The sequence below is a fragment of the Syngnathoides biaculeatus genome, chromosome 8 (genome assembly GCF_019802595.1).
Source record: "Syngnathoides biaculeatus isolate LvHL_M chromosome 8, ASM1980259v1, whole genome shotgun sequence".
In the NCBI taxonomy this organism is placed as follows: domain Eukaryota; kingdom Metazoa; phylum Chordata; class Actinopteri; order Syngnathiformes; family Syngnathidae; genus Syngnathoides; species Syngnathoides biaculeatus.
The window spans coordinates 13,745,162-13,768,800 of record NC_084647.1 but is presented as its reverse complement, the minus strand read 5'-3'; the positions used below and the strand labels follow the sequence as shown (position 1 = coordinate 13,768,800).

Here is a 23,639-nt window from a genome sequence, read left to right as displayed (position 1 = left end):
ATCAGAACTCAGCGCGAGGCGTGGAGGTGTCCCAAAAAAAAAAAAAAAAAAAAAAAAAGAGGTCAAATGTCACACAGGAGTGACTCGGTGACGCGCGCTGGTCGGGGAAGCGGAATACGACAAGAGAAGCCACTTACCGTGCTGGCCTTCTTTTCTCCGAAAACGGGAGCAGCGGCGGAGCTCCTCGCAAAACGTCTGACAGGCGCTCAACAGCTGCGTCCCATAAATGCACTTCTGCGCCCCGCCTGACGCCAGACGCGCTCTGCATCTCGCTCTGCTCTGCGCTGGAATAAACCAGAGGGGAAGAGCGAGGGAGTGGGGGGCTGGGGGGTGTTAAGGGAGGGGGTTAGTGCGCATTTATCAACGCCAAAAACAGAAAATGTTTTCACTCTTATTCTTTAAATCACCAGACCCCAACCTTTTTTCCCCATGGGTCACCTAGCATGGGTTCGTATAAAAGTAGTGCTTTGCCACCATCTTGTCGCATCGAGGGCCGGGTCACCAGCATGGTGCCCGCCGAGGCCTACATGAATAGAAAATGGAGTTCTTTTGAAATAGCTCACCAGTGATGGGCCTTTGTGATCCATCCATCCATTTTCTTACCCGCTTATCCTCACAAAGGTCACGGGAGTGCGAGAGCCTATCCCAGCTGTCAATGGGCAGGAGGCGAGTTACACCCTGAACTGGTTGCCAGCCAATCGCGGGGAACATGGAGACAAACAGCCGCACTCACAATCACACCTCGGGGCAATTTAGAGTGTCCCATTAATGTTGCATGTTTTTGGGATGTGGGAGGAAAACCCACGCAAACTCCACACAGGGAGGGCTGGGATCGAATCCGGGACCTCAGAACTGTGAGGCCAATCCTTTCCAGCTGATATACTGTGCCACCCCCCCTGAATACATTAAATCATTTAAAAACAACACTTTTCTTGTCTGGTATTTACATATTTGATGATCTTAACATCACATTCTGTTCAAAATCTCAAACTGTATCGAAATTTCTTATAAATGCTTTAGATGGCGAGGCGTAGTCCATTTCAGAAATCATTTCACGTTAAAAATGATCAGGACTGCTGTCGGTATCGGCAGACAAGCCAGGACACCGCTGTAGGCACAAACTCTTTTTCAAGAGCGATGGTCCTCGTTCAGGTCTGGGTGAGCTGGAGCCTACCCCGGGTCTACACCCTCGACTACAGAAGCTGTGTGCTTGTACAAAATCAGCAGGCCTAAATGTTTACAACATTTGATTGTTTCGATGAGTCATACAGCACCCAAAGGTCCACGCCAGGACGTCTCAGCTAACTGCCAGAATCCATCCATCAGTCTCTCATGCCTCCAGCAACCATCTGACAGAAGATAACACGTTCATTTGGTGATATTGCTTATCAATATCTTATAGAGACTTTTGTGCCTTTGGCTTTAAAGCATAAATGCGACATCATGAATTTGTAAGCGGCACCCAGTTATAAATGATCAACTGAAAACAAAAGCATCGGATCCCCACTGCTCCCTTTGTGCGCTTGATGGCATCTCAGGACAAAGTGGGTGTTGCATAAGATACTTTCAACACGTCATCAGTAAACATTTTAAGATGCAAAAGTGTGAAAGCTGCAACTATCGGTGTCTGATTCAAGAAATCAAAAAAAAAAAGCAGTCAAAACCTTCACAACTTTTTGATTCCTTAACGTAGCGCCCGTCTTTAAAGGAGCAGCTCGATAAACCAGAATATGGGAGAAAGGTTCATTTCAACTCTCCGATACCTTCAATATTTCTTAAAATACTTAAAAGTACAGATTCCTACTTAATTTTTACTTCAAAAACTGTTCACATTTGTCTCTTGATTGATTGTTGCATGCTACTCTCATTTCTGGTGAATTTTGAGTTTTCATTCTATCTGTTATAATCATACATTGATTTATGTTCCGTTCCGCTTGTCCTCACTCGGGTCATGGGTGTGCTGGAGCCTATCCCATTTATCTTTGGGTCGGGTACACTCTGAACTGGTTGCCAACCATTCGCACTCACATTCACACCTATCGGCAATTAATTTAGAGTCTTCAATAAAAGTACCATGTGTGGGTTTGGGATGTTGGACCAAAGTGAAAATGTTACACGGGCAAAGGACAAATATGCACACAACACACGGGTGGGGCCGGTGTTTGACCCCCAATCCTCAGAACTGTGAGGCAGATGTGCTAACCAGTCATACACCGTGCTGCCTCAAAATCATACGTGTAGTATTACAAAAAATGATTTTCAGTTATTTTATGTAGTGGATCTTAATAAAAGTCTAAAGCTCTTTAATAGAAGTACAAAACTGAAGTGGTTTTGACAGAATGCTAATTCATCGAGAAATACCTGTACATCTGAATGTTCACTAGCCAGTTTTTTACAGTACAGTGAATACTCGGTTGTCAAACATCTCCGTTCTCAAGCAAATCGGTTTTTGAACGCCTGCGACAAAACCCGGAAATGACATAACGCGCGTGGGCCGATCAGCTGACCCACGACGCGCTTTGTTACTGTAAATTCGAACGCACCGCGAAAACACCCGGAAATAACAAAACGCACACAACCCGACCAGCTGACCCACAACGCACATTGTTATTGTGTATAACGCAGCCACCGTACGCAGACGTGGTAAATAGCGATTCGGTTTTCGAACAAATCGGTAATTGAACCGCCTTCTGGAATGGATTGTGGTCGAGAACCAAGGTTGTACTGTATTCTGTTTTCTCTTGTATCTTAGGAACCTTTTATGAAGTATTAAGTAGACCTGAGTGGGAAGGTCAGCATGTTATATTGGCAAATGACGGGGAGAGAAGATTTATCCCACTCTTAAAAATATACACATTTTGATTCATTATTATGAGTGAATAGCAGGGGTCACCAACGCGGTACCCGCGGGCGAAGGGTAGCCCGCAAGGACGATATAAGGAGGCATGTTCTAAAAATACAATCAGCCCCAAATTGATACTATTATTTGTGCTTTAAATTCTGAATCTGACTTGCTTACGTGAATCAAAATTTTAAAATATCTGTAACGTCATTTACTACAATAAATTAAAACTAAAATATTTCATGTACATGTAATGAACTGAGTCTGAAATTTGCCGCAAACAGTTCACGTAGCCCTTCGTGCGATCTGTGCTCACGGAGTAGCCCCCAGCCTCAAAAAGGTTGCTGAGCCCTGGTGTAGAAGATGAATTTTATCCACTGCAAACAAAACAGTCCAGGATTTGTCTTTCCATTTTATTCACCTTCCATAGAAAGAACACATCAAAGGAAACAAACGAGAGAACCTGAAAGAAAGAACGAAAAGACGCCAGGTGAGAGGAGGCCTCTTTGTGAAGCTATCCTGGGCATCCATTTGAAATCGTCGTTACCTAATTACGCTTTCTCTGGTGCTGCCTCCTCGTCGCCACCCTTGGTGTTTCGCGTGTAGATGAGCTGGGCTCTGTGCTTGGACACCAGCTTGATCATGCCTGCAACGACACGGCGCACACATTTCAAGTCGAACGGTTCCATTTGGATGCACAGCGTACACGCAACATGCGAGCGGCAACGTCCGTTGGGCGACGTCGACCGTCGAGCGCGACTACCCCTGGTTTTAGCAGATGGGAGTGCAAAAGGCCTCAGGCAACGGAGCGCGCACATATTTATATTTTAGTAGAACACAGCCGATAAAGTGCCGTGGTACAACCTTGATGTTTCATTACAATATTGTGGAATCCCATTTTTCATTTTAATGGCTTCCATAAAAAGGCAGGTTCTGTTCTCATGATTGGGTGGCCAAACCTTAATTTTTTTTTTGGGGGGTGGGGTTGTTCCTTGGGAGAGGTACAGCCCCGTAAGTTGAACACGGAAAGACATTTTGCCTCCTGATGGCATCCCACTGTGGAATCGTCGAATTTGAAAGCTCATAAATTGCAGAGTTCCTCTACAACACAAGTGTCAAACTCACGCCCAGGGGCCAGATCCGGTCCGCCGTATAATTTTATGCGACCCGCGAAGGCGATTCATCGGTGTCAAAACCCGTAATCCTTTAAAAAATATGTCCCAACATTTCAAATTGTCATATATCATAAATGTTGAGATATTTTGGTTACCAAACATGAACAATGGTTGAAAAACTCATTACACTTGATTTCTGATTCCAAAAGTAGAAATTAAATTTCACCTTAATATGATGCGCTGAATCAGGATTTCTATGGTTTCACCATAACGGCCCTCTGAGGGAAATCGTAACTACAATGTGGCCAGTGACAAAAATGAGTTTGACACCCCCGTTCTACAATTTGGGTAGAGCATCATTTTTTTGCAGTCTGCATTGCAGAATGAACTGCATTTTTAGCTTTTCCCCCCATAAGCAATACAGAACAGCAGGAAGGGATAAAATTGTAGCACACACTTGGTGCAGATGAAAAGAGATCCAGCACAGAAAACTGCAGTGTGACATGTTTTTTCTTTTTCTAATTCACGGCAGCACACTGCCTCTCCCAGCCACAACGGCCACACACTCTACTTCCTGGTTTACCTAACTCCACCCCCTCCGCTCTTAAAGGGGTAATTACAATTGGTGTGTAATGTTAAAAGTCCACTTTACCACAGCCTGATTGAGGATGAAAGCACAGACGATACACTGCTAAGCTAATTCTGTATTTTAAATATAGGAGGCAATATAACATGTACCTTAAAACGGTTTGGGAGTATCATTCAGATTTCAATGTGCATTGTAAAAGATATTCTGCAAGCAATAATTCAGTTTTACATCAAGAAAAACATACAGGGATATCATTGTGGGTAAAAAAAAAAAAAAAAAAAAAGAAAATGTTGGAAGCGACATTTCGCATTTATAGTTGGCTCAGTTTGGGTAGCAATGTAATTTTGTGTTTGTTGACATTTTCTGTGTAAGACTGCAAATACGAAAAAAAATGTGCTTAAAAATGTTCTGATGGGAATGTAATCTGAACCTTATATTGAGCTATGTAAATTCAATAGATGACACTGATTCACCACAGTGTGCACGTCTGATGTTGCTCATAGTGGTCCAAGGGAGCGCTCACGGCCTTAAGTATGTTTGCTCAGACACATCAAAAATTAGAAGGAACATTGGCGGTCACAATATAAGATATCATTATTTTCCATTGGCCGTGCTTTGCAGTTGAGACTAAACGTTTAAAAGATATAACGACCTTTGGCGAGCAGTTCCTGCAGGGCATTCCTTGCCAGGGAACCTCGGATCTTCAGCCTTTCAGACACAACGGCGGGTGTGATGAGCTTGTAGTTGGGAACTTCTTTGTACAGCTTTTCGTAAGTGGCCTTGTCGAAGAGGATCAGGTTGTTGAGCTTGTCCCTCACTTTTCCCTTGGACCACTTCTGCTCACAAACACCAAAAAGATTATAAAGTGCTGCCAGGGAAAAACACAAACATGACTTCAGTACAACAAAGACGTACCTTTTTCTTGGCTTTGCCTCCAGACTTGTTGACTGGGTCTTTGTCCTTCTTGGACTTCCCAGTATCCTTTTTCTTGTCTGTCTTGGGAGGCTGAAAAGTGGAGGTAAAATTTATTTTACATTAAACTCAATGTGAAATATTAGAAAATGTGTCAAACGTTTGGCAGGTTTAATTAAATTGACACGGTAAACACAGGTAACCGTGAAAAATGTGCTTCATTTGGTGATGAGAAAAGTAAATTGTGAGTACGATATCAGACCTCTGAAAGACGAACTTCGGCACATCACCAGCCGTATTGAGGCCTTGTTAGTTTCTTTAGAAGCATTCATATTTTTGAACGGTACTGTTAGCAACATTTAAAAAATCTATTATGCAATATGCCAACTTAACATAAGCAGTACTGCAAGCACGACTGTCAATGTTTGAAAGACATTCGGTTTCCTTGCTCACAAGGTGTGTGGAAGCATGGCGAAATTAGCACATAGGCTAACTAGCGTCTGCTAGTGTTGTTTGGTCATTTGCTACCATGGTACTGTTCTGAAATTAGACACACTTGCTTGAGTGTATTGTCCGACTCCTTATACGTCAATTGGAGCCATCAAAGTAGTATATTTGTTGATTTTGACTTGATTAACCGGTCGCTAACCGCGCTCACCATGTTTCCTCGTCAAGATGTCGGAGCGAAAGGAAGCAGGCCCGTGCAAAAACCCAATGGACAACCCGTCTATCCGGAAGTCAAGTAGAGGTTTATGGGAATTGAAGTTCTATTTTTCCCATATATTTTTTTTTTTTGTTCCAAAATAAAAATTCAGATAGCAGTTACTTTTCAGCACAGGAACCACACTATTGCAATTTGTAATATTTAAGAGACTAAAAATCAACGACGGTGGAAAAAAATCCCGAGGCGCGTTGTTGTGGTCACATGACCGCGGCTGTCAGATGCCGAAAACGTCGCAAAGATGGTGATCTTCAGCGTCTATGTAGTCAACAAGGCTGGAGGTTTAATTTACCAGTATGACAACCACGTCCCGAGAGCGGAGGCCGAAAAGACGTTTAGCTACCCTTTAGATTTGGTCCTCAAGCATCACGACGAAAAGGTGGTCGTGTCGTTTGGGCAGAGGGACGGGATCAAAGGTATATACCTCGGACATTAGCACTAACTAGCATACATGCTAGCTCGTAGATGTGTTCGCGAAAAGAAATATAATGCAGTATGCTTTAGTAAGTGTGGAATGTGGGGTTTAGTATTGTAGGATGACTTCTAGAATTAGCTGTGTGCTAGTATTAGAACCCACTGAATAATGTGACTGGTGGAAAAGTGGTGGTCGTGCATGTGCTAATAATAATGATGGAAAAATTAAATTATGACAGCCAGAAAAGAAAAAAAAACATTGATTGGTCATAAGAGCTGATTAGTAAGTGTTGTGTTGATGTTTCTTTCAGTGGGTCATGCAGTTCTCTCCATCAATGGGATTGATGTGGTGGGAAAGAGTACAGCAGACGGGAAGGACATTATGGCATACTTGAAAGATCCCTCCAATTATCCAGTGTCCATTCGATTCGGTCGCGCCCGACTCAGCTCCAATGAAAAACTGATGCTGGCATCTATGTTCCATTCGTAAGTCATGCTCATTCTTTCTGGGATCATTTGCGCTCGTAATTATTTCCCCACTTTTGTTCCTCCAGGTTGTTTGCGATCGGATCGCAACTGTCTCCAGAGGTTGGGAGTTCAGGGATAGAAATGCTGGAAACGGACGTGTTCAAACTCCACTGTTTTCAGACTCTTACAGGTGGTGCACAATGCTGTTGTTATACCAGATAACAATAAAAACGTGGCCAGATTACCAGATGTGTCAACCTAACCTTAAATTTCCTTTCAGGAATAAAATTCATAGTGCTGGCAGACCCGCGACAAGCCGGGATTGATGCTCTTCTCAGGAAAATATACGAGATCTACGCAGATTTTGCTCTAAAGAATCCATTCTACTCTTTGGAGATGCCTATTAGGTATACATCGTCACTTTTAAAGGTCCCATATTTTGCCTATTTAGACCTCCAAAGAGTGACTCTCTTACACTGCCTCGTCAGTTTAATTTCAAAACAGAGCTTGGCATAGTCATCCAGAAAAGGCCTATGGGACAGCTATTTTTCATTGACAATTTTATATCCGCTTTGTCCATATTTGCCAAGACCTTCCATTCTTGTCTGGTGGGTTGCCTCTATGTAGAAGGCCCACTTGATAACACTGGTTCAGGAACGGAGAGGTAGGCGGAGATCCTCGCCAGTGATGTCGATAAGCAAGAAATTTGAATGACCTCATTTCAAGGCTCTGAGAAGAAATACATCAAACTCGGGAATGTGCGGGTGATTTTTCACATTTACTGAGGCTCCATAGAGACAATATTACATCCCAAATACTAGAGAATAAAAATGGGACATTTTAATATTCTGCGCCAAGACAACCTTGGATATTTTTTTTTGAGATGCCATCTGTGTTGAAGTTGTCTGAATTTTGTATTTCCAGGTGTGAGCTGTTTGATCAAAACTTAAAGAGTGCACTGGAGATTGCAGAAAAAGCTGGGAACTTTGGAGCTGGATCGTAAACAAGAAAATACTTCAACAGCTTTTGTTTTTGTCGGTTTATAAATTGCGTTAGCCGTGTCCCATTAAGGGTGCAACGACTGAACTGTACATACATGTCATTTTGTAAATACTATTAAACTTAAATATTGCAAGCGTGATTCTTGTTTGCCCCTGATGTTTAAGTGTAGTGAGATTGAGTGTGTATAATTCATAAGAACACTGAAAATGACCTGTACCATTTTATTTTTATTAAAAAAAAAAAAAAAGATATTACTGTATGTACTGCTTGAGGAGACCTTTCTCTGGTGGAACCTTCAAAGTTGAATATCCCAAAAGTTAAATGTAAGCAAAATGTTGCCCATTCAGTTTCTGGAGGTTCTATGACAGCAAGAGTTTGAGAAAAGAAGTTAGATATGATCAAAATTTGGAAACCAACCAGCGTCAAGGATCTCACTGTGTTTGACTTTGAGGATTTTCCTTGTTAAATTACTGATGCGGGCATTTCAAGAGTGTCGCAGTTTTAGGATAAAAACACATTCTAAATACTTTGTACTGCACCAATGTGACGAGCATAAAAAATGTTTTTAAACTCCGGCATAATACACGGAAGGCTTCACATTTATCGTCTGATGGGAAGTGACGACACTTCAGTCGGACTTCTTGGACACGTGGCCCATCTTAGTGCGGACGTTACGCAGCAGGAAGAAGCAGACGGCGGTGACGCCGCAGAGAATCTCTGCGACCCAGAAGGCCGTTTCCCAGCCGTGATGTTTGGCAATGGTGCTGAACGGGAGCCCGGAGAGGAAGCCGCCAACTAAGGAAGAAAAATACTCTATCTTTTGCTTTTCCAAGTCAAAATATTCAAGTTCAGTTGTGGAGAGTTGACATGTCATCTAAGAACGTACTACGAGAGCTCGTGCAGGTGACGTCACCATTTTCACGGCACCATATTGCCGGTCAAACAGAGCTGCTCGACATTGTGGGAGACATTGAACCGGAGGAGAATATTTATAATACCCGAGACCTGCTGTGCTGTCGGTTGTCACAACAGACGAGACGGATATTCAAAGAGATCATTCTACGGAATACCAGCTGAAAAGACCAGGAAATATCAACTGATTTCGGCAATTATTCATTATAGATGGTGCCCAACCAAAATACGCACGCCTGCGTAGTGATCATTTCATTTCAGGTAGGAATTATTATTCTCAATCTCAAATCATCAAAAAGTATTTATAATGCCAAGTTGGGTCATTTGAGAACAATGCGTATTAAAAAAAAAAAAAAAATGACGGAGTTGTCTCTGACGTACACGGAAGCGTGTTGCGGCCACACATTAAACTTTGGTAAACCTCTCCCCGACAGACATTTTATTTAATTTTTTAATATTCATTGTTCTCAAATGAGTCAAACACGTTTTTTTTAAAAAAGAAAAACCGTCTGTCGCGGAGAGCTTCACATAAGTTAACGTGTGGCCGCAACGCGCTTCCGTGTATGGGGGCTGAATCCTATCCCAGCAGTTTACTTTCTTTTTAAAATATCACATTGGACTCATTTGAGAACAACGCATATTTAAAAAAAAACACGTCTGTTACAGTTTAACGTGTGGCTGCAAGGCGCTTCATGTACGGAGGAGCTTACTCGCTGTCTTTTTTTTTCCCACTCATAGTTAATGAATGAGAGTCTGTGTCAAACCAGGGGTCATTTATTTAAATGTTGATATTTGTATTGAAAAAAATCTGAGTGGCTACATCACTATGTTGGATTTATTCTTGATTGAGAACAGATCCAACAACAAAGTATTTGTATGCGTCCAGAATTCTCTACGCTTTCAAACTCTTCGGTGTAAATCTTGACGACTTCCTCACCAGATCCATGTGTAGGTCCAGTTGTCCAAGACAAGCGGAAGCGAATTAACACTTTATCGACGAAAACATTGACTTCGGCATTAAATACGAGTCCTCTATGCCGAGTTTATCTAATTTTTCCACGTACCGTCGTTTATTATCACCTTCTAAAGTTTTAACGGTATCGGTCAAGACTCTGTGTGTTGTGCTACAACAAGACATAATTCTGTGTCGTCTCCAACCGAGTTAGCATTGAGCAATGCTTAGCTTGACCAGCAATATGGCGAGGTAAACACAAGTCACGTGATTTTATGACGTAGGTGCACAAGCTCTATATAATGAAGACCAAGTAGAGCACAAGACCCTCCTTCCAAGGCTAGACTATTGATGAAAGTGTTTGAAAAATTCCTTGCGCGGTGTTGAGATACATGTCTAAAGTCATACTGATTGTTGTAAAAAAATGTAATTTACTTACTATTCGCCATGAGGGCCACAATCGCATGCGACGTCCCACAGTAGTTGGATGGAGCGCTCTCATTGGCTATGACACCAAACAAGGCGATTGGCCCATAGGAGGAGAAACCAAACGCTGCACCCAAACTGAGTATCCACACCTTCAAGTGCATACAGCAGACATTCAATCCAATCAACTCTGCTCTTAACCTTACACAATAACTTCAGGTCGTGTCACGAATTACCTTTGGGCTGTCTGGAGTGACCGTGACTCTAAACAGGTACATGGACGCGGACATTCCTGCCAGCATAAGGAGCAGGACAGAATGACGAGGATTGCCATAGATTTTCATACCTTGCTGGACAGAGAAGAGAAACGTGATTGAGAAGGTGAGTTCCGTGTACGAGCACCAGCTCGCAGGGACGGGGCGGGTGCGGAAAGAAAAGTGGCGGTACCTACACTCATATGGGAGTAGGGCAATTGGCAAAGTGCACATCATCACAAACGGGTTGAATATCTGAGGGATGTGGATTGTTTTTCCTGTCAGCAGCAGCATGATTATCCATCTATTCATTTTCTTTCACGAGTATCCTCATTAAGGTTTGAGGGTGAGCTGGACTATCTCAGTTGACGTCAGGCGGGAGTGAGATACAACCTGGTCACAAGTCAACCGAAGGGCATTCGCAATCATCCAGCTCATTTCATTCTCAAAGCATTTTATATTGCTTGCAAAACCAACATTTACAGTACACTGACAACAGCGGACAATTTAAACTCCATCTTTCATGTTGTTAGAATGAGTTCTGGGCGAAAACCAACGTGAACACAGGGAGAACGCGTGAACTCCACAAAGGGAAGGGCCGACCCAAAATTCTCATCTCGGACCGTCATCTGTGAGGCACACATGCTAACCGCTAAAGCACCAGACGGCAACGACATACAGTAATCAATTATCCAAGCCGCTTTTCCTCACAAGGGTCACGGGAAAGCTGGAGCCTATCCCAGCTAGCTTCGGCCGAAAGCCGGACTACACCCTGAACTGGTTGCCCAGTTGATCGCAGGGCAGATATTGACACCATCACTGAGCAGGAATCGATCCCACACTGGCCGCACCAAAGGCAAGCGTGTGTACCACTACACCATCAGTGGCTCTCGTACAGTAATTCATTTTTATTAAATTGAATTTTAATCCAGGCGGCACAGCGGATCAGCTGGTAAAGCGTTGGCCTCATAGTTCTGCGGTCCCAGGTTCAATCCCGCACCCTCCTGTGTAGAGCTTCCATGTTCTCCCCGTGCCTGCGTGGGTTTCCTCCAGGCTCTCCGGTTTCCTCCCACATCCCCAAAAACATGCAACATTAATCGGACACCCTAAATTGCCCCTAGGTGTGATTGTGAGTGCGGCTGTTTGTCTCTAGGTGCCTTGCGATTGGCTGACAACCAGTTCAGGGTGTACCCTGCCTCCAGCCTGTTGACAGCTGGGATAGGCTCCGGCACTCTTTGTGACCCTCGTGAGGATAAGCGGCAAAGAAGAAGGATGGATGAATTTTAATCCTACCCACGATTTGTATGGGTTTTCTCTGGAGGACTCCATTTTCCTCGCACATCCCCAAAAAATCATGCAACATTATTTGGATACTCAAAATTGCCCCTAGGTGTGATTATGAGTTCGAACGATTGTTTTTTCTCTATGTGCCCTGCGATTGGCTGACAACCGGTTCAGGGTGTACCCAGCCCTTCTGCCTGGAGTTAGCTTGGATAGGCTCCAGGACTCCCCCGACTCTTGTGAGGATAAGCAGATCAGTGAATGGATGGATGGATGGATGAACCTTTGTGTACTGCATTTGCTGCTCAAGAAATAAGGCGTGCGTCAAGTTTATCTACTTACTTTGGCCACAGCTTTGTCAGAGAGGTAACCTGCTACCAGGCTGCCCAGCAGACCTCCCAACTCCAGGGCGCTCATGTATGAGCTACCTGTGAAGAAAACAGCAGTGAATCAACAAAGAGGTAATAAAATAAAATAAAAATAACAGTGAACATCCAACACCGTCAAATTTGCTTTTCAATGCTATCGTGACGATGTTAAAATGTCAGTCCGTGTCAATATTGCTTACCCATCAGCGTGGACTGTCCCTTGTCTTGAATGAGGAACAGCTGCCCCCAGTCAGTGCAGGCCGTCTTCACCCCAAACACGACCAGATAAGACAAGGACAGTAGCCACAAGTATGGCGAGAGCAGAAACTCGGATAGCGTGCTCTCATCACTAAAAGAACCTAAAGGAGACAAAAGGGTCCAGGAGAGAAAAACATGATGCAAGCATGATGTAATAATACACAATGCTTGTAATGTAATTTATGTCATGTACTGTTGCTCCACATGAGGGGCATGCGAGGGGCATGCCGGGTCCAAAGTCCACACAATGATTGACCTTTAGTCACAAGAGGCGCACGCGGTGCAAAAACAGCCCACATAACGGAGTCGTGAAAGTGAGGGCGAGACGGTTGAATTCAAGCAACGTTTTCAGGGACGTTGCCTGAAATTTTGGACCTTTGACAACTGTCAAGATGTCATGCAATATTTAATCTCAATGAACAAAGATGGTACATATCACTAAACACTTAAATTTTCGTGTTTCTGGAATAAGTGCAGTGACGCCTCGGTTCACAACCACAATCCGTTCTAGAAAATGGTTCGAGAAGTGATTTGTTCGAAAACCGAATCGACATTTCCCATTACAATGAATGGAAAAAGAAATAATGCGTTCCAAGCCTAAAAAATTGGGCTTTTTAAAGCATTTTTATTTTAGCTTTTCCTGATAATAAACTGCATCGTAGAAATACATGTATAGTTTAAATACTTTATATAATAAAATAATTTAAGAAATTTATTTATTTTTTTGCTTAAAATATATGCTTTAGTAGTAGAGTATGCTACCCTGGGAGCGCATTGCCGTATCTGTAGCGACTTGGCCCCCAGCCTTGTAAACTTTTTTTATTACCAAAATTGCAGAATAACTTTAAACAAGCAACTTGGCTTCTTTGGAGCCAAGATTGGCGGTGAATACGGTAGTCCTCGAGAAGAAGAAAAACAACAGTCACTACCGGGACACGTCTGTGTATAGAGGCTGCTTCATGCAGAATAACAAAAGTGCGCTGGTTGCGCCACGTGCGTTATGTCATTTCCGATTTTTTGTTCCTGGGGGCGTGCAAATTGACAATAACAAAACGTGTCGTGGGTGGGTCAACTGATCTGGCCGCACGCAATATGTTTTGTCTGGTTTTGTCGGGAGCGTTTGAGTACTGATTTTAGTTTGAAAACAGAAGCCAAAAAAAAAAAATAAAAAAAATCTCTTAAATTTTTGTTCAAAAACCAATTTGTTCCAAAACGGGGACGTTCGAGAACCGAGGCTTTCCTGTACATGATGGCAAAGGGGAAAACAGTGACAATGACCATAGAATTGAAACCTGAATGTACTGGCTTGTATTGTCACAGTGTTATGCTGAGCAGAGGGTGTCCTAAAAGTGATTGTACATTTAATTTACCGGATTTTCTGCACTTTAAAGGCGCACTTTCAATGACCGTCTTATTTCAAAACTTTTTTCAAGTATAAGTTGCACCACATTACAAGGCACATAGAACAGACGCTACAGTAGAGGTTGGGGTTACATTATGCATCCATGAGATGGGCTGCGCTGAAGGCTCAATATTGCTCCATATATAAGGCGCACCTGATTATATGCCGCACTGTCAGCTTTTGAAAAAATTAGAGGCTCTTAGTGCAGAAAATACGGTAGTTCTTCTTTCTGTGAGCCCGAGACTACAGTTCAGCAGCACTTTGAAAAGCTACAAGCTGCACGTTTCTCTGAGCTGGATCTGTTCTTGACAAGCCATGCAGTGGAAGGCGTACTAAGACTGCCACCGCTGATAAAAACAGCAACTCCTACGGCAGGCGGTCATGCGATGCCAGGTAAAGTCATTTCAGAGGACTACACTAAAATTCAGCATCAAAAAGGCTAAATTCTGTGGATATCTCTGAGAATGAAAAACATTTATCCATACCAATTTCAGGTAGTTTAAAAGCTTCAAATGGAAGATTACGACGCTCAATGACCCTGATCAGTTATTTTTCAATCGCGTACTTCCTATGACAACAAATTCTTTGAGGTTTCCACAGTGTGCGATCCAAGCAGTACACTCACCCCCTTTGCTCTTCTTGGCTGCCACTTCCACATTCGGCAGGCCGACATCCTTGGGCTCGTTCTTGATGACTACCAGGCAGACAAAGGACATCAGCACGCAGATCATTCCGGACACGAACAGGATGGTTCTCCAGCTGTAACTCTGGGCCAGGACCGTGGCGATGATGGGGCCCAAGCTCCCAGCCAAATTCATGCTGCATGACAGGATTGCCCACCACGTTCCAAACTGAGAGGGCTCGAACCACTGAAGGGAAACACCAGAAGTCACTCCTTGTCATTGATGGTCACAATGGATAAAATCATCGGTGCCTGTTGAAGTCGATATTTTTCTGCCTTTTCCCCGGTTGCAGTCAGGGAGGCATGAAAATGAGGGCAACTGCACCAATAACTTATGTTCATATTTTGAGAAGACAGGTTTCTTTGTATTCCTTTTCCCACTTACAACAGTCGAGTGAATGAAATACAGTACAGCCTCGGTTCTCGAACGTCTCTGCTTTCAAACAAATCGGTTTTCAAACATTTTTTTGCTTCTGTTTCGAACGAAAATCGGTACTCGAACGCCCCCAACGAAACCCGGAAATAAAAGAACGTCCCCGGCCAGACCAGCTAACCCACGACGCGCTTTTTTGTGAATTCCCACACCGCCGAAAAAAAACGGAAATATAACGCGCGTGGCTCGACAAGCTGACCCACCCACGACACGCTTTGTTATTGTGAATTTGAACAACCCCCCCCCCCCCCAAAAAAAAAAAAAAAAACAGAAATAACATAATGCGCACGGCTGTTGATTCGGTTTTTGAACCGCCTTCTGGAACGGATTGTGGTTGAGAACCGAGGTTGTACTGTAGCTTGTTTCCAGGGTTTAGACTGAGTATTATTAAAAGAAAAAATTGAATCAGAATAATTCCACAAATAAATTCATTTAATGCTTTGGAGATCACCTACACTCAAAAAAGCCGCAACACAATTAACTGTGCAATTTAATAAGAACCGATAACACAGCAACACAAAAACATTTTAGAAAAAAAATAATGGTGTCAAAAAACAATTAGTGATTTAATTCAGTTAACATTTGTCGTCACTAAGTCACCTGCAGACAATAAAGACAAGAGACACAACTTTTAATATTGTGGCTGTAATGTAGGGAAGTAAATAAGTACCACCAGGATTTGAATTTGAAATGCCACAGAAAACGGGATTTGAATTTGAAATGTAAAGTGATCCCATTTTCAATAGTTGTATTTCAGTGTAACTTTCCAATGTTAACAATTCAACTGGCTACAATTCACTGTCTGAAATTCACTTCAGGTCAGAACCGAACACCCAGCCAATCGCATACGATACCTACTAAGAAAGCGTAACTGGATTGGCTGGATGTTCGGTTCTGGCCTGAAGTAACCCTGCCTGGTGGCACAAATGGTGAATTTTAAACAGCGAATTATAGCCGGTTGAATTTTAGACAGTGAATTGTGGCAACTATCAAAAAATGTGATCACTTTACATTTCAAATTCAAATCCTATTTTCTGTGGCATTTCAAATTCAAATCCTGGTGGCACTTATTTACTTCCACAGTATTGTGCAGTGCTGTGTAGCGGTGTACTGCATCTGAGCTGTTTCTAATGTTCCCCTTTTTCTTGTAATCTAAATAGGGCAATCAAAGAATCAGAAATACTTCCTCAGTATGATGCACTGGAAATGACAGCTACTATAATAGTCGACACTGCTTAGACCACAAAAACTGATAATTAGTATTATCCTCAAGAGCTCTTTACTACTGGACCTCATTAGTGTGCAAATGTACCTAAAACTGCGATCTGTGAGAGCAAAAGTTGGCAATATAAAAAGGACTACAATCATATTCAATTCTGTGGCACTAATGTAACGTCGGGTACGCGTGTGGCTACCTTGCGCAGCACCCTTCCGCAGGGAGGCCAGCCGAGACCCTGACCCAAGCCATTGAGGAACCACAGGGCAGAGAAGACGGCTACGGCGGACGACCAGGAAAAGACCACGTTGATGCCTCCCACCGCAAACAAGCCAATGGAGAAGAGCCAGCGAGCGCTGATCTGGTCAGACAGCACGCCGCTGATGAACTTACTGATAGCGTAGGCCAAAGACTGACTGCTGGTTATCATGCCTGAGCGGAGAGAACACGCAAACAACACGAGGTCGTGATAAACCAACAGAACGTGACGGCCACGGTTCAAAATATAGGAATGAACGCATTTAAAAATACATGAGCGAGCGTACCCAGATCATCTTTGTCCATCTGAATTTCCTCCATCAGTGAAGGCATCACAAAAGAGAAGGTTTTTCTGTTAAAGTAGTAAAGCATGTAGCCAACAAACATGGCTGAAAATATCGTCCCTCGGTAGTATCCATAACTTGCTCTCCCCATGACTGCAAATTTTTGTGAGGAGAATTCAACGAGGAGATCAGCAGACTGTGCTGCCCGTGAACTTTGCTTCAGGATCCGCAAAACCAGCAGCACCAGCAGCTGCTCACAACTGAGGACTGTTTGTAATCTGTCCAAGTTAATGGTCAACTCCCAAACACCAGAAATGATTTAATCTGGCCTCGTGGAAGGGGGATCACAGATCAGATAGATTGCTTGTAACGAGACTATAATCCCGAAACTATTCAACTAAATTATTCTAATTTAACAACGGCCTTGGGGAGTCTTCTCTGTTGTTTGCTCAACTGGGGATGTTTTGGAGCCATTGGACGACTGAAGTAAATCATTGACTGACACTTAACAAAAAAATCCTTTACGGGATAATAAATCAATTTAAAAAGACAACTGCTGAGTTTAACGGGATTTTTACCTCTGCTATTTTAATATTTAAAACAATTTGAGGTATACAGTATCGTTAATGAATGAATTACAGTACTCGACGGTTCAAATGACGTTGTAGCATCACGTGAGCCAATCAGCGTCGACACTCATTGACCCGTGATTACAACTGGGAAACATTACCCCTAAAACGCACGAAATATAATAAAATAAACCAACATATTTTTTTGTAACGTACTGCAAAAAAAAAAAAAAAAATTGACGAAACTGCTACAATGAATAACACGCTGTCAGTAATTAATATCGCCCGGTTACGTTTGGTAGCGTACACTGGGTTACGAAACTAAAACAACCAGAAAATGCGGCCGTTCGTTCACATATGTATGAATATCGCCATAATAGTAATTTATTTTGCATCTTTCGGTTTACTCATCCTTCCGTTTCACTTTTGCTGCGGGAGCCGCCTGGCGTCTGGCTCAGCTCTTCTTCGTTTCCATATTTCAAATGATAGTGCTCCGGTGTACCTGCGCCCTCTATCGGGTCCCTCACGAAGCACGACACAAGGCAGAAATACAGTACTGCTCCGAAAAAGCCATAATAAAAAGTAAAAACGGCATATCACTTACCAGTTGAAGTGTTTTGTGTTCAAATGATTCATATATATTTTTTATATATCTATAGAATTATTAAAATATAAAAATAAATCTCAGATCATGTACCGTCCTTGTTTCTATGGCAACCGGACAACAAACAATTGCGGTTCCTTGTCGCTCATCAGACAGCTTTGTGGGTAAATTGTTTTTTAAAGTTACTTTTTGTTTGTTTTTCCTGACCAAAAATATTTTTATCTCCCAACTCCATCTGGACGAACAAGAAATGGTATGGTTTGTATCCTTTTCTCCCCCTGAATTATAAATTGAGTGACTGTAAATAACATTTAGATATTACAAAAAGAATAGTTATATTATTTTACAGTGTAGATTCACTAGTTTCCGGAAAAACAGCTGAGATGGTTTTGTAAGTGGAAACTGTATATTTATTATGCGATCGTATTAATCATGTTTTGGAAAGTCCAGGGGGAGGGGGGAAGTATATAATTAATTTACAGATTAGTCTATTATGCTTGTAAATGGAACAAGGAACATTTTTCTTTCGAGTAAAAAATGGACAGTCCATTTTAAGAGTCATTTGTGTTAATAGAACAACACAACGGTAAATTATTGGAGAAATGTAAACTTTGCAGAGCGAGAAGTCTTCCACGCCAACTTTGAGAAGACAACATCGGTACCGCACACGAGCTGCCCCCTCTCAGGTTGGAAGAAACACACACGCGAGTTTGTCCTCTATTTAATGTTAAACATCCAAATGACCGTTTCTTTGTCGTTTAGAGCTCATCACATTCATCGCCAAATGCACCAGTGCAGAAGCAGACGGGCAAAATTATTCAAATTGTCACCAAAGATCTCATACGGAAACTCAGGTAAGCTTTTTTTTTTTTTTTTTTAAATCACTGTGGAGCGCCTGATGGACAAGTGGTTAGCTCAAACTAACAATAACTTACAATATACATTATTCCTCTGCGCTAGGGTTCCATGCGGTGATCCCTCGAGACAGTCCATTATTTTGCCATCGGGTACCTTCGAGCAGATCACCTCCAGATCCAATCTTCTCTCTATGGAGGCGCACAAGAACAGGAAAGAGAACGAAATGGTAGCCGACGTTCCCAAAACGTTCAATTCTCGACTTTACCTTGAAGCGCATTCCCAGTTTCCGCACTTGATCCTGTGCAGCGGGCAGCCGAGGAAAGGAAGCGGCAGATGTTGGAGGCCGATATGTCCCGTCGGGAGAAGCGGGCTCTGAGTGAGGTGGAGCTGGAGGCTCACGAGCGAGGACGGCATCTGCTGATGCGAGCCAACACCCTGAGAATGGAGCAGGAGGAGGAGATTAGACGACTCAACAAGGTTGGAAAAGTTCTGACTTTTTCATCACCCGGGTGAGCTCTATGAATTCTACCCGGCGACAAGTGGCGAACGAGCACGTTAGGGGGCCGGTTTAAAAAAAAAAAAAAAAAAAAAATAATTTAAAAACCAATTGAATGCTGTTCTTTATTTGTGTTAAGAAGCTAAATCATAACTAAAGCACATCTATTGTCTGGTTTACTACCATGTCGTTCGAAGAGAAATTGTAATAATTTAAAAAAAGTCTATTAGAATGTACTATCGCTTTCCTTATATGTAGATTTCTACATTTTTGGTTCCTTCCATCCATCCATCTATTTTCATTGCTGCTTATCCTCACAAGGGTCACGGGGAGTGCTGGAGCCTATCCCAGCTGTCAAGGGGCAGGAGGTGGGGTACACCCTGAACTGGTTGCCAGCCAATCGCAGGGCACATAGAGACAAAGAGCCGCACTCACAGTCACACCTAAGGACAATTGAGAGTGTCCAATTAATGTCGCATGTTTTTGGGATGTGGGAGGAAACCAGAGTGCCCGTAGAAAACCCACGCAGGCACGGGGAGAAGATGCAAACCCCACACAGGCGGGGCCGGGATTGAACCCATGACCTCAGAACTGTGAGGCCAACGCTTTACCAGCTGATCCACCGTGCCGCCTGGTTCCATCCAATAAAATAAAATAAAAAAAAGATTTTCAAAGTATGGGAAGTGGTCGAGGTATGGAAAAGAATCAGTTTGTTCAAATTATGCTATAACTAAAATACATTAGAGGCTGAGACTTTTTTTTTTAAATTTAAGTACCATAAGTTCAGTTGTATTTAACTTTCATTATAATACATCTGTATTAAATCTTTAACAACTGTCCAATTTAAAAAATATTTAGGTACAATTTTTAAATGTAACTTGTGCCAATTATTTGAATTTATTAAGTATTTTCAAATTTTGCTTTGTTTACATTCAGTTTTAATGTGCAACTGTGCTTAATGTGGATAAGGCTATGATAATACATTTTTTAGACATAAAACCTTTGCCTTGTTATGAGCACTTGGGCCTACGGTAGTGGTACTTTGAGATGCAACTCCTTTTCGAGGTGATACTTGATGTAAAAATTTCGAGAACCACCGTCTTGACTGTAATTGTCTGGGAGGTCCTCAGGCGATTCTGGGTGCTCAGTGCCAAGCCACACGTGATGCCCAAATCCAGGAAAAGAAACAAATCCAGATGGAGATGTTGGAAGAGGAGAAGCGTCTGGATGCCATGATGGAAGCGGAGCGCCGCAGACTTCTGGACAAAGTAGAGAAGATTGATGAGCTGCGCAAGCAAGAGAGGATCAGGTCAACGCTTGGGCCCAAAAACCACCATCTAGGTTGTTGAAATGTGTCAAAAAGAGTGTTGTGTGTCCTTTCCAGGGGGAAACAACAAATCTTTGAGCAGATCCAGCAGCGCCAGGAGGAGAAGCTGGTGCAAGAGGAGCTGAAAGAGCAGGAGAAACAACAGACCAGAGAAAAGGAAGCCAGGATGAACCTGGAGGACCTCATGGTATCAGAAAATTAAAAAATGGCCAGTGAAGTATGCATAACTCTGACTGGGTTTCTTGCTTCAGGCCGTGGAGAAGAGGAGGTCGGAACAAAAGAGTCTGCACCAGGAGGCCATGCGCATCAATGCCGAGACACTCAGGGCGCAGGAGCTGAGGAGAGAAGAAGAGAAGCTGGCAGACATCAGAGAAATGGAATACATCAAAAACAAACTGGTCAGACACTCATCGCCATCATGCTGCAGAAAAATACGTTGTAGAAACTACTCCTAAAGCAATTACCGAAATCCGTTGGGTGGACATAGTCTGAATGAGGCGATTCACCGGCCTAACCGATCTACCTACTCTGGTGCGGATCCCCCCACCCAACGGACCCACAACCACCCCTGCCTGATCAGCGGTCGTTGCGAAGGGCTCCCTCACAGATACCGAATCTGTCCATAATGTCATAACTGAGAGCGCAGAGCCAGTAACAGCAGACTCGACACTGTAGGTATCAAAGGATTGGTCAGATAACTGTTGAAACCTGATTCAACTGAACTTGCGTCCACCTGAGATCGTAGCTCAGCACTTGTCTCAACCTCTGTTCCGCATGAAGAAATTCTGGTGACTTCATCAACCCGCTGAAGTAAATCACCGAGAGCCTCATCCAAAGAGACAGGTTGATCAGTCTCATCATAAGCTGCAGTTTGAGGCAGGTCAGATACCCAGTGGGGAGTCCGAGTCTCACTCCGCTCTGTCTGACCCAAAGAAGCCACAGTATCCCGACTTAGATCAGAGCTGTGAACGAAAGATCTGACTCATGATTTTGACATCTGGTTAAAAAGCTCAGCAGCAAACTCCGACAATGTATTCCTGTGCTTGGGTATTTTTTTTATTTTCTGGGTACTTCAGCTTCCTCCACATGTGAGAAATGCGCATGTTAGGTTACATAGCATCTTTAAATTGCCGGAGGTGTCAATGTTTGTCACTCCATATGTACTTAGCAGTTAGCCTCTTCCCTCAAGTGGCGAAATGAGGACTAGTGGAAGAATGGATGTTCTTAGTTGTTGTTCTTGCTAATCTCCCGCAGCAACGAGAGGCCGAGTATGAAGCAGAACAGAGGAGGATGAAGAGGGAGAAGGAGTTAGAGATCGCCCGACTGAGAGCTCAGCAGGAGAGAGCGAGAGACCACAAGGCTGATCAGGTCAGGAATCACAAACTATTGGGGATTTTAAAAAAGAATGCATTTCAACAGTGAATCATCAGAATTTTAAATCATTGATCCTCAATAGCTGGATTAGGGAAAGATGGTAAGAATTTACAAGGGGGGGCCTCGATTTACCATGGTTCAGAACATTGTTCGATGAACGAGATAAAAAACCATCTTATTGCCATATGGCATCTAATTTGTCTGTGGATGCATTTGAAAGGATGAACTCCGTGCCAAGAGGAACCAAGAAATTGCGGACAGAGAGTGGAGGAGGAAAGAAAAGGAGTTGGCTGCTAAGAAGGCTCAGGAGGAGGCCCTGCTTCGAGCTGCTCGCCTGGAGCAAGTTCAGCGAAAGGAGCAGCTCCTGTCCATGGAGGCCGGCCGGGAGAAGGCCGAGTTCGAGAGAGTTTTAAAGTGAGTCACGACAGTTTGCACCGTGGGTTTCCGTTCCTCCCTGGCTACCTTTCCTTCGTGCCACATTTAGAGTTCAACAGGAGGCGAACGCCAGACAGAAGGAAGAGGATGAAAAGCAGCATCAGAAAGCACTCCGCCAAGCGGAGGCCATTCGGCAGCAGGTGAAGGAGATGCAGCAGTTAAACGCTGCTAAGCGCAAGGAGGCGCTAAAGGAAGCGGAGAAACTGAGCGAGGAGGCCGGGCGGCGACACAAACACATCAACGACCTCAAACAGAGGAAGCTGAAGGAGCTCAAGTAAGTACGGGTGGCACATGTAGACTTTTCACAAGTCCTTTGTGTTTTTACAATATTTTGTGTCCATTTCTCAGGGCAACTGGGCTCAGTGACAAATACTGCAGTGAAGTAGAAAAGAAGGCTTGGCTGCTTTGATTCACTCGGATTACGTCTACGCAGCATCAACAAGCAAGAGCAATGTTCAAATAAACATATGGTAGCTTTTCTGAATTCGTGGTGACTGGTACAGGCCAATGGACATTTCTAATGGTGACCTTAAGCTCCGCCCCCTTACCCATCTCCCACAAGCTTTCAAAATGGCGATTGAACAGAACATGTTTGAAGTCGATTCTCTATCGCGTATTCCAGAAAATATTGGGGTATGTTTTTTTTGCCAAATACATCAGACTTGTCCAAGAGAGTTCTACAGAGGTCTCAATTATTTCACGCAAGGATATGTACACGGAATTAATTTTACAGAGTTACAGCGAAATGTTGGCGATCGATGCAAAAACGTTTGATGCCTCACAATTTTCATATTCAAATCTTGGAGGATAAAATAGGGGAATCGTACTGCACATGTAAAGCAAGGTGAGTACTTTTTACTTGGAAAGATCACGAGTAATATTGTAGTCCTTATAAGTGAGTGGGTGTATTCGTTTAACTTGGCTTGTAATTGAACCCAGTGCTCTGTCTTAAAAGTCCGATGTGATACAAAAAGGGAAATAGACATTTCTCTTGCATGACATCGCACATTATGTATCTCTTCGGCATAAAACACGACACACTTAATTCAGCAGGTCAGTGATACACTAACAAAGTGAAAGTTGTTCTCCTGCAATGTATAAAGCACTGATAATAATTCAATCAAACTCAGAGTAGATACTTCTCCCTCACTTACCTTCAAACATACAGCCTTGTGTTTGCTGATATT

General features: G+C 43.1%; 5 protein-coding genes across 8 annotated transcripts in view; 2 read left to right on the top strand and 3 right to left on the bottom strand.

Moving 5' to 3' along the window:
- sgcg (sarcoglycan, gamma) overlaps positions 1-3,104 on the bottom strand; it is a 35,077-nt gene extending 31,973 nt beyond the window's left edge. For 2 of the 4 annotated variants that reach the window (XM_061828221.1, XM_061828220.1), the window contains exons 1-3: positions 604-3,104; positions 419-523; positions 138-323 (exon numbers count right to left, since the gene is read on the bottom strand). The gene's annotated coding sequence lies outside the window, so the exon portion shown is untranslated. The remainder of the gene's footprint in view (positions 1-137; positions 324-418; positions 524-603) is intronic. The other 2 variants (XM_061828219.1, XM_061828218.1) reach the window with 2 other exon arrangements.
- A 137-nt stretch (positions 3,105-3,241) lies between these two features.
- rps25 (ribosomal protein S25) lies at positions 3,242-6,211 on the bottom strand. The gene is made up of 5 exons (XM_061828223.1): positions 6,117-6,211; positions 5,462-5,551; positions 5,199-5,382; positions 3,390-3,488; positions 3,242-3,305 (listed from the first exon to the last, which is right to left on the bottom strand). Exons 1-4 carry the CDS (start codon positions 6,117-6,119, stop codon positions 3,394-3,396), a joined length of 372 nt encoding a protein of 123 aa, XP_061684207.1. The 5' UTR covers positions 6,120-6,211; the 3' UTR covers positions 3,242-3,305; positions 3,390-3,393.
- A 31-nt stretch (positions 6,212-6,242) lies between these two features.
- trappc4 (trafficking protein particle complex subunit 4) lies at positions 6,243-8,202 on the top strand. Its single transcript, XM_061828222.1, has 5 exons — positions 6,243-6,595; positions 6,905-7,079; positions 7,148-7,251; positions 7,342-7,468; positions 7,986-8,202. The coding sequence occupies exons 1-5, from the start codon at positions 6,421-6,423 to the stop codon at positions 8,062-8,064; spliced, it is 660 nt and encodes a 219-aa protein (XP_061684206.1). The 5' UTR covers positions 6,243-6,420; the 3' UTR covers positions 8,065-8,202.
- Positions 8,203-8,270: 68 nt separating this feature from the next.
- Positions 8,271-17,859, bottom strand: slc37a4a (solute carrier family 37 member 4a). Its single transcript, XM_061828217.1, has 8 exons — positions 16,793-17,859; positions 16,447-16,679; positions 14,542-14,785; positions 12,457-12,615; positions 12,231-12,316; positions 10,590-10,703; positions 10,367-10,505; positions 8,271-8,858 (listed from the first exon to the last, which is right to left on the bottom strand). The coding sequence occupies exons 1-8, from the start codon at positions 16,938-16,940 to the stop codon at positions 8,692-8,694; spliced, it is 1,290 nt and encodes a 429-aa protein (XP_061684201.1). The 5' UTR covers positions 16,941-17,859; the 3' UTR covers positions 8,271-8,691.
- A 223-nt stretch (positions 17,860-18,082) lies between these two features.
- On the top strand, positions 18,083-22,930 carry cfap45 (cilia and flagella associated protein 45). Its single transcript, XM_061827002.1, has 12 exons — positions 18,083-18,215; positions 18,580-18,648; positions 18,725-18,816; positions 18,923-19,046; positions 19,127-19,297; positions 20,447-20,625; positions 20,701-20,830; positions 20,895-21,041; positions 21,898-22,011; positions 22,238-22,431; positions 22,502-22,726; positions 22,801-22,930. Exons 1-12 carry the CDS (start codon positions 18,213-18,215, stop codon positions 22,859-22,861), a joined length of 1,509 nt encoding a protein of 502 aa, XP_061682986.1. The 5' UTR covers positions 18,083-18,212; the 3' UTR covers positions 22,862-22,930.
- Positions 22,931-23,639: the final 709 nt, after the last annotated feature.

What these genes read in the sequence shown, in the direction of transcription:
- trappc4 (XM_061828222.1), top strand. Translation starts at nt 6,421, where the DNA reads ATGGTGATCTTCAGCGTCTATGTAGTCAACAAGGCTGGAGGTTTAATT. An exon ending in GCAGAGGGACGGGATCAAAG is followed by an intron (nt 6,596 to 6,904) that starts GTATATACCTCG and finishes TGTTTCTTTCAG; the next exon opens with TGGGTCATGCAGTTCTCTCC. An exon ending in CTGTTTTCAGACTCTTACAG is followed by an intron (nt 7,252 to 7,341) that starts GTGGTGCACAAT and finishes ATTTCCTTTCAG; the next exon opens with GAATAAAATTCATAGTGCTG.
- cfap45 (XM_061827002.1), top strand. An exon ending in CACGAGCTGCCCCCTCTCAG is followed by an intron (nt 18,649 to 18,724) that starts GTTGGAAGAAAC and finishes TTTGTCGTTTAG; the next exon opens with AGCTCATCACATTCATCGCC. An exon ending in GATCTCATACGGAAACTCAG is followed by an intron (nt 18,817 to 18,922) that starts GTAAGCTTTTTT and finishes CCTCTGCGCTAG; the next exon opens with GGTTCCATGCGGTGATCCCT.
- rps25 (XM_061828223.1), bottom strand. An exon ending in GAGGCAAAGCCAAGAAAAAG is followed by an intron (nt 5,383 to 5,461) that starts GTACGTCTTTGT and finishes GTTTGTGAGCAG; the next exon opens with AAGTGGTCCAAGGGAAAAGT. An exon ending in GCAGGAACTGCTCGCCAAAG is followed by an intron (nt 3,489 to 5,198) that starts GTCGTTATATCT and finishes GTGTCGTTGCAG; the next exon opens with GCATGATCAAGCTGGTGTCC.
- slc37a4a (XM_061828217.1), bottom strand. Translation starts at nt 16,940, where the DNA reads ATGGGGAGAGCAAGTTATGGATACTACCGAGGGACGATATTTTCAGCC. An exon ending in GCGGAAGGGTGCTGCGCAAG is followed by an intron (nt 14,786 to 16,446) that starts GTAGCCACACGC and finishes GTTTCCCTTCAG; the next exon opens with TGGTTCGAGCCCTCTCAGTT. An exon ending in CTGACAAAGCTGTGGCCAAA is followed by an intron (nt 10,704 to 12,230) that starts GTAAGTAGATAA and finishes TTCTCTGTCCAG; the next exon opens with CAAGGTATGAAAATCTATGG.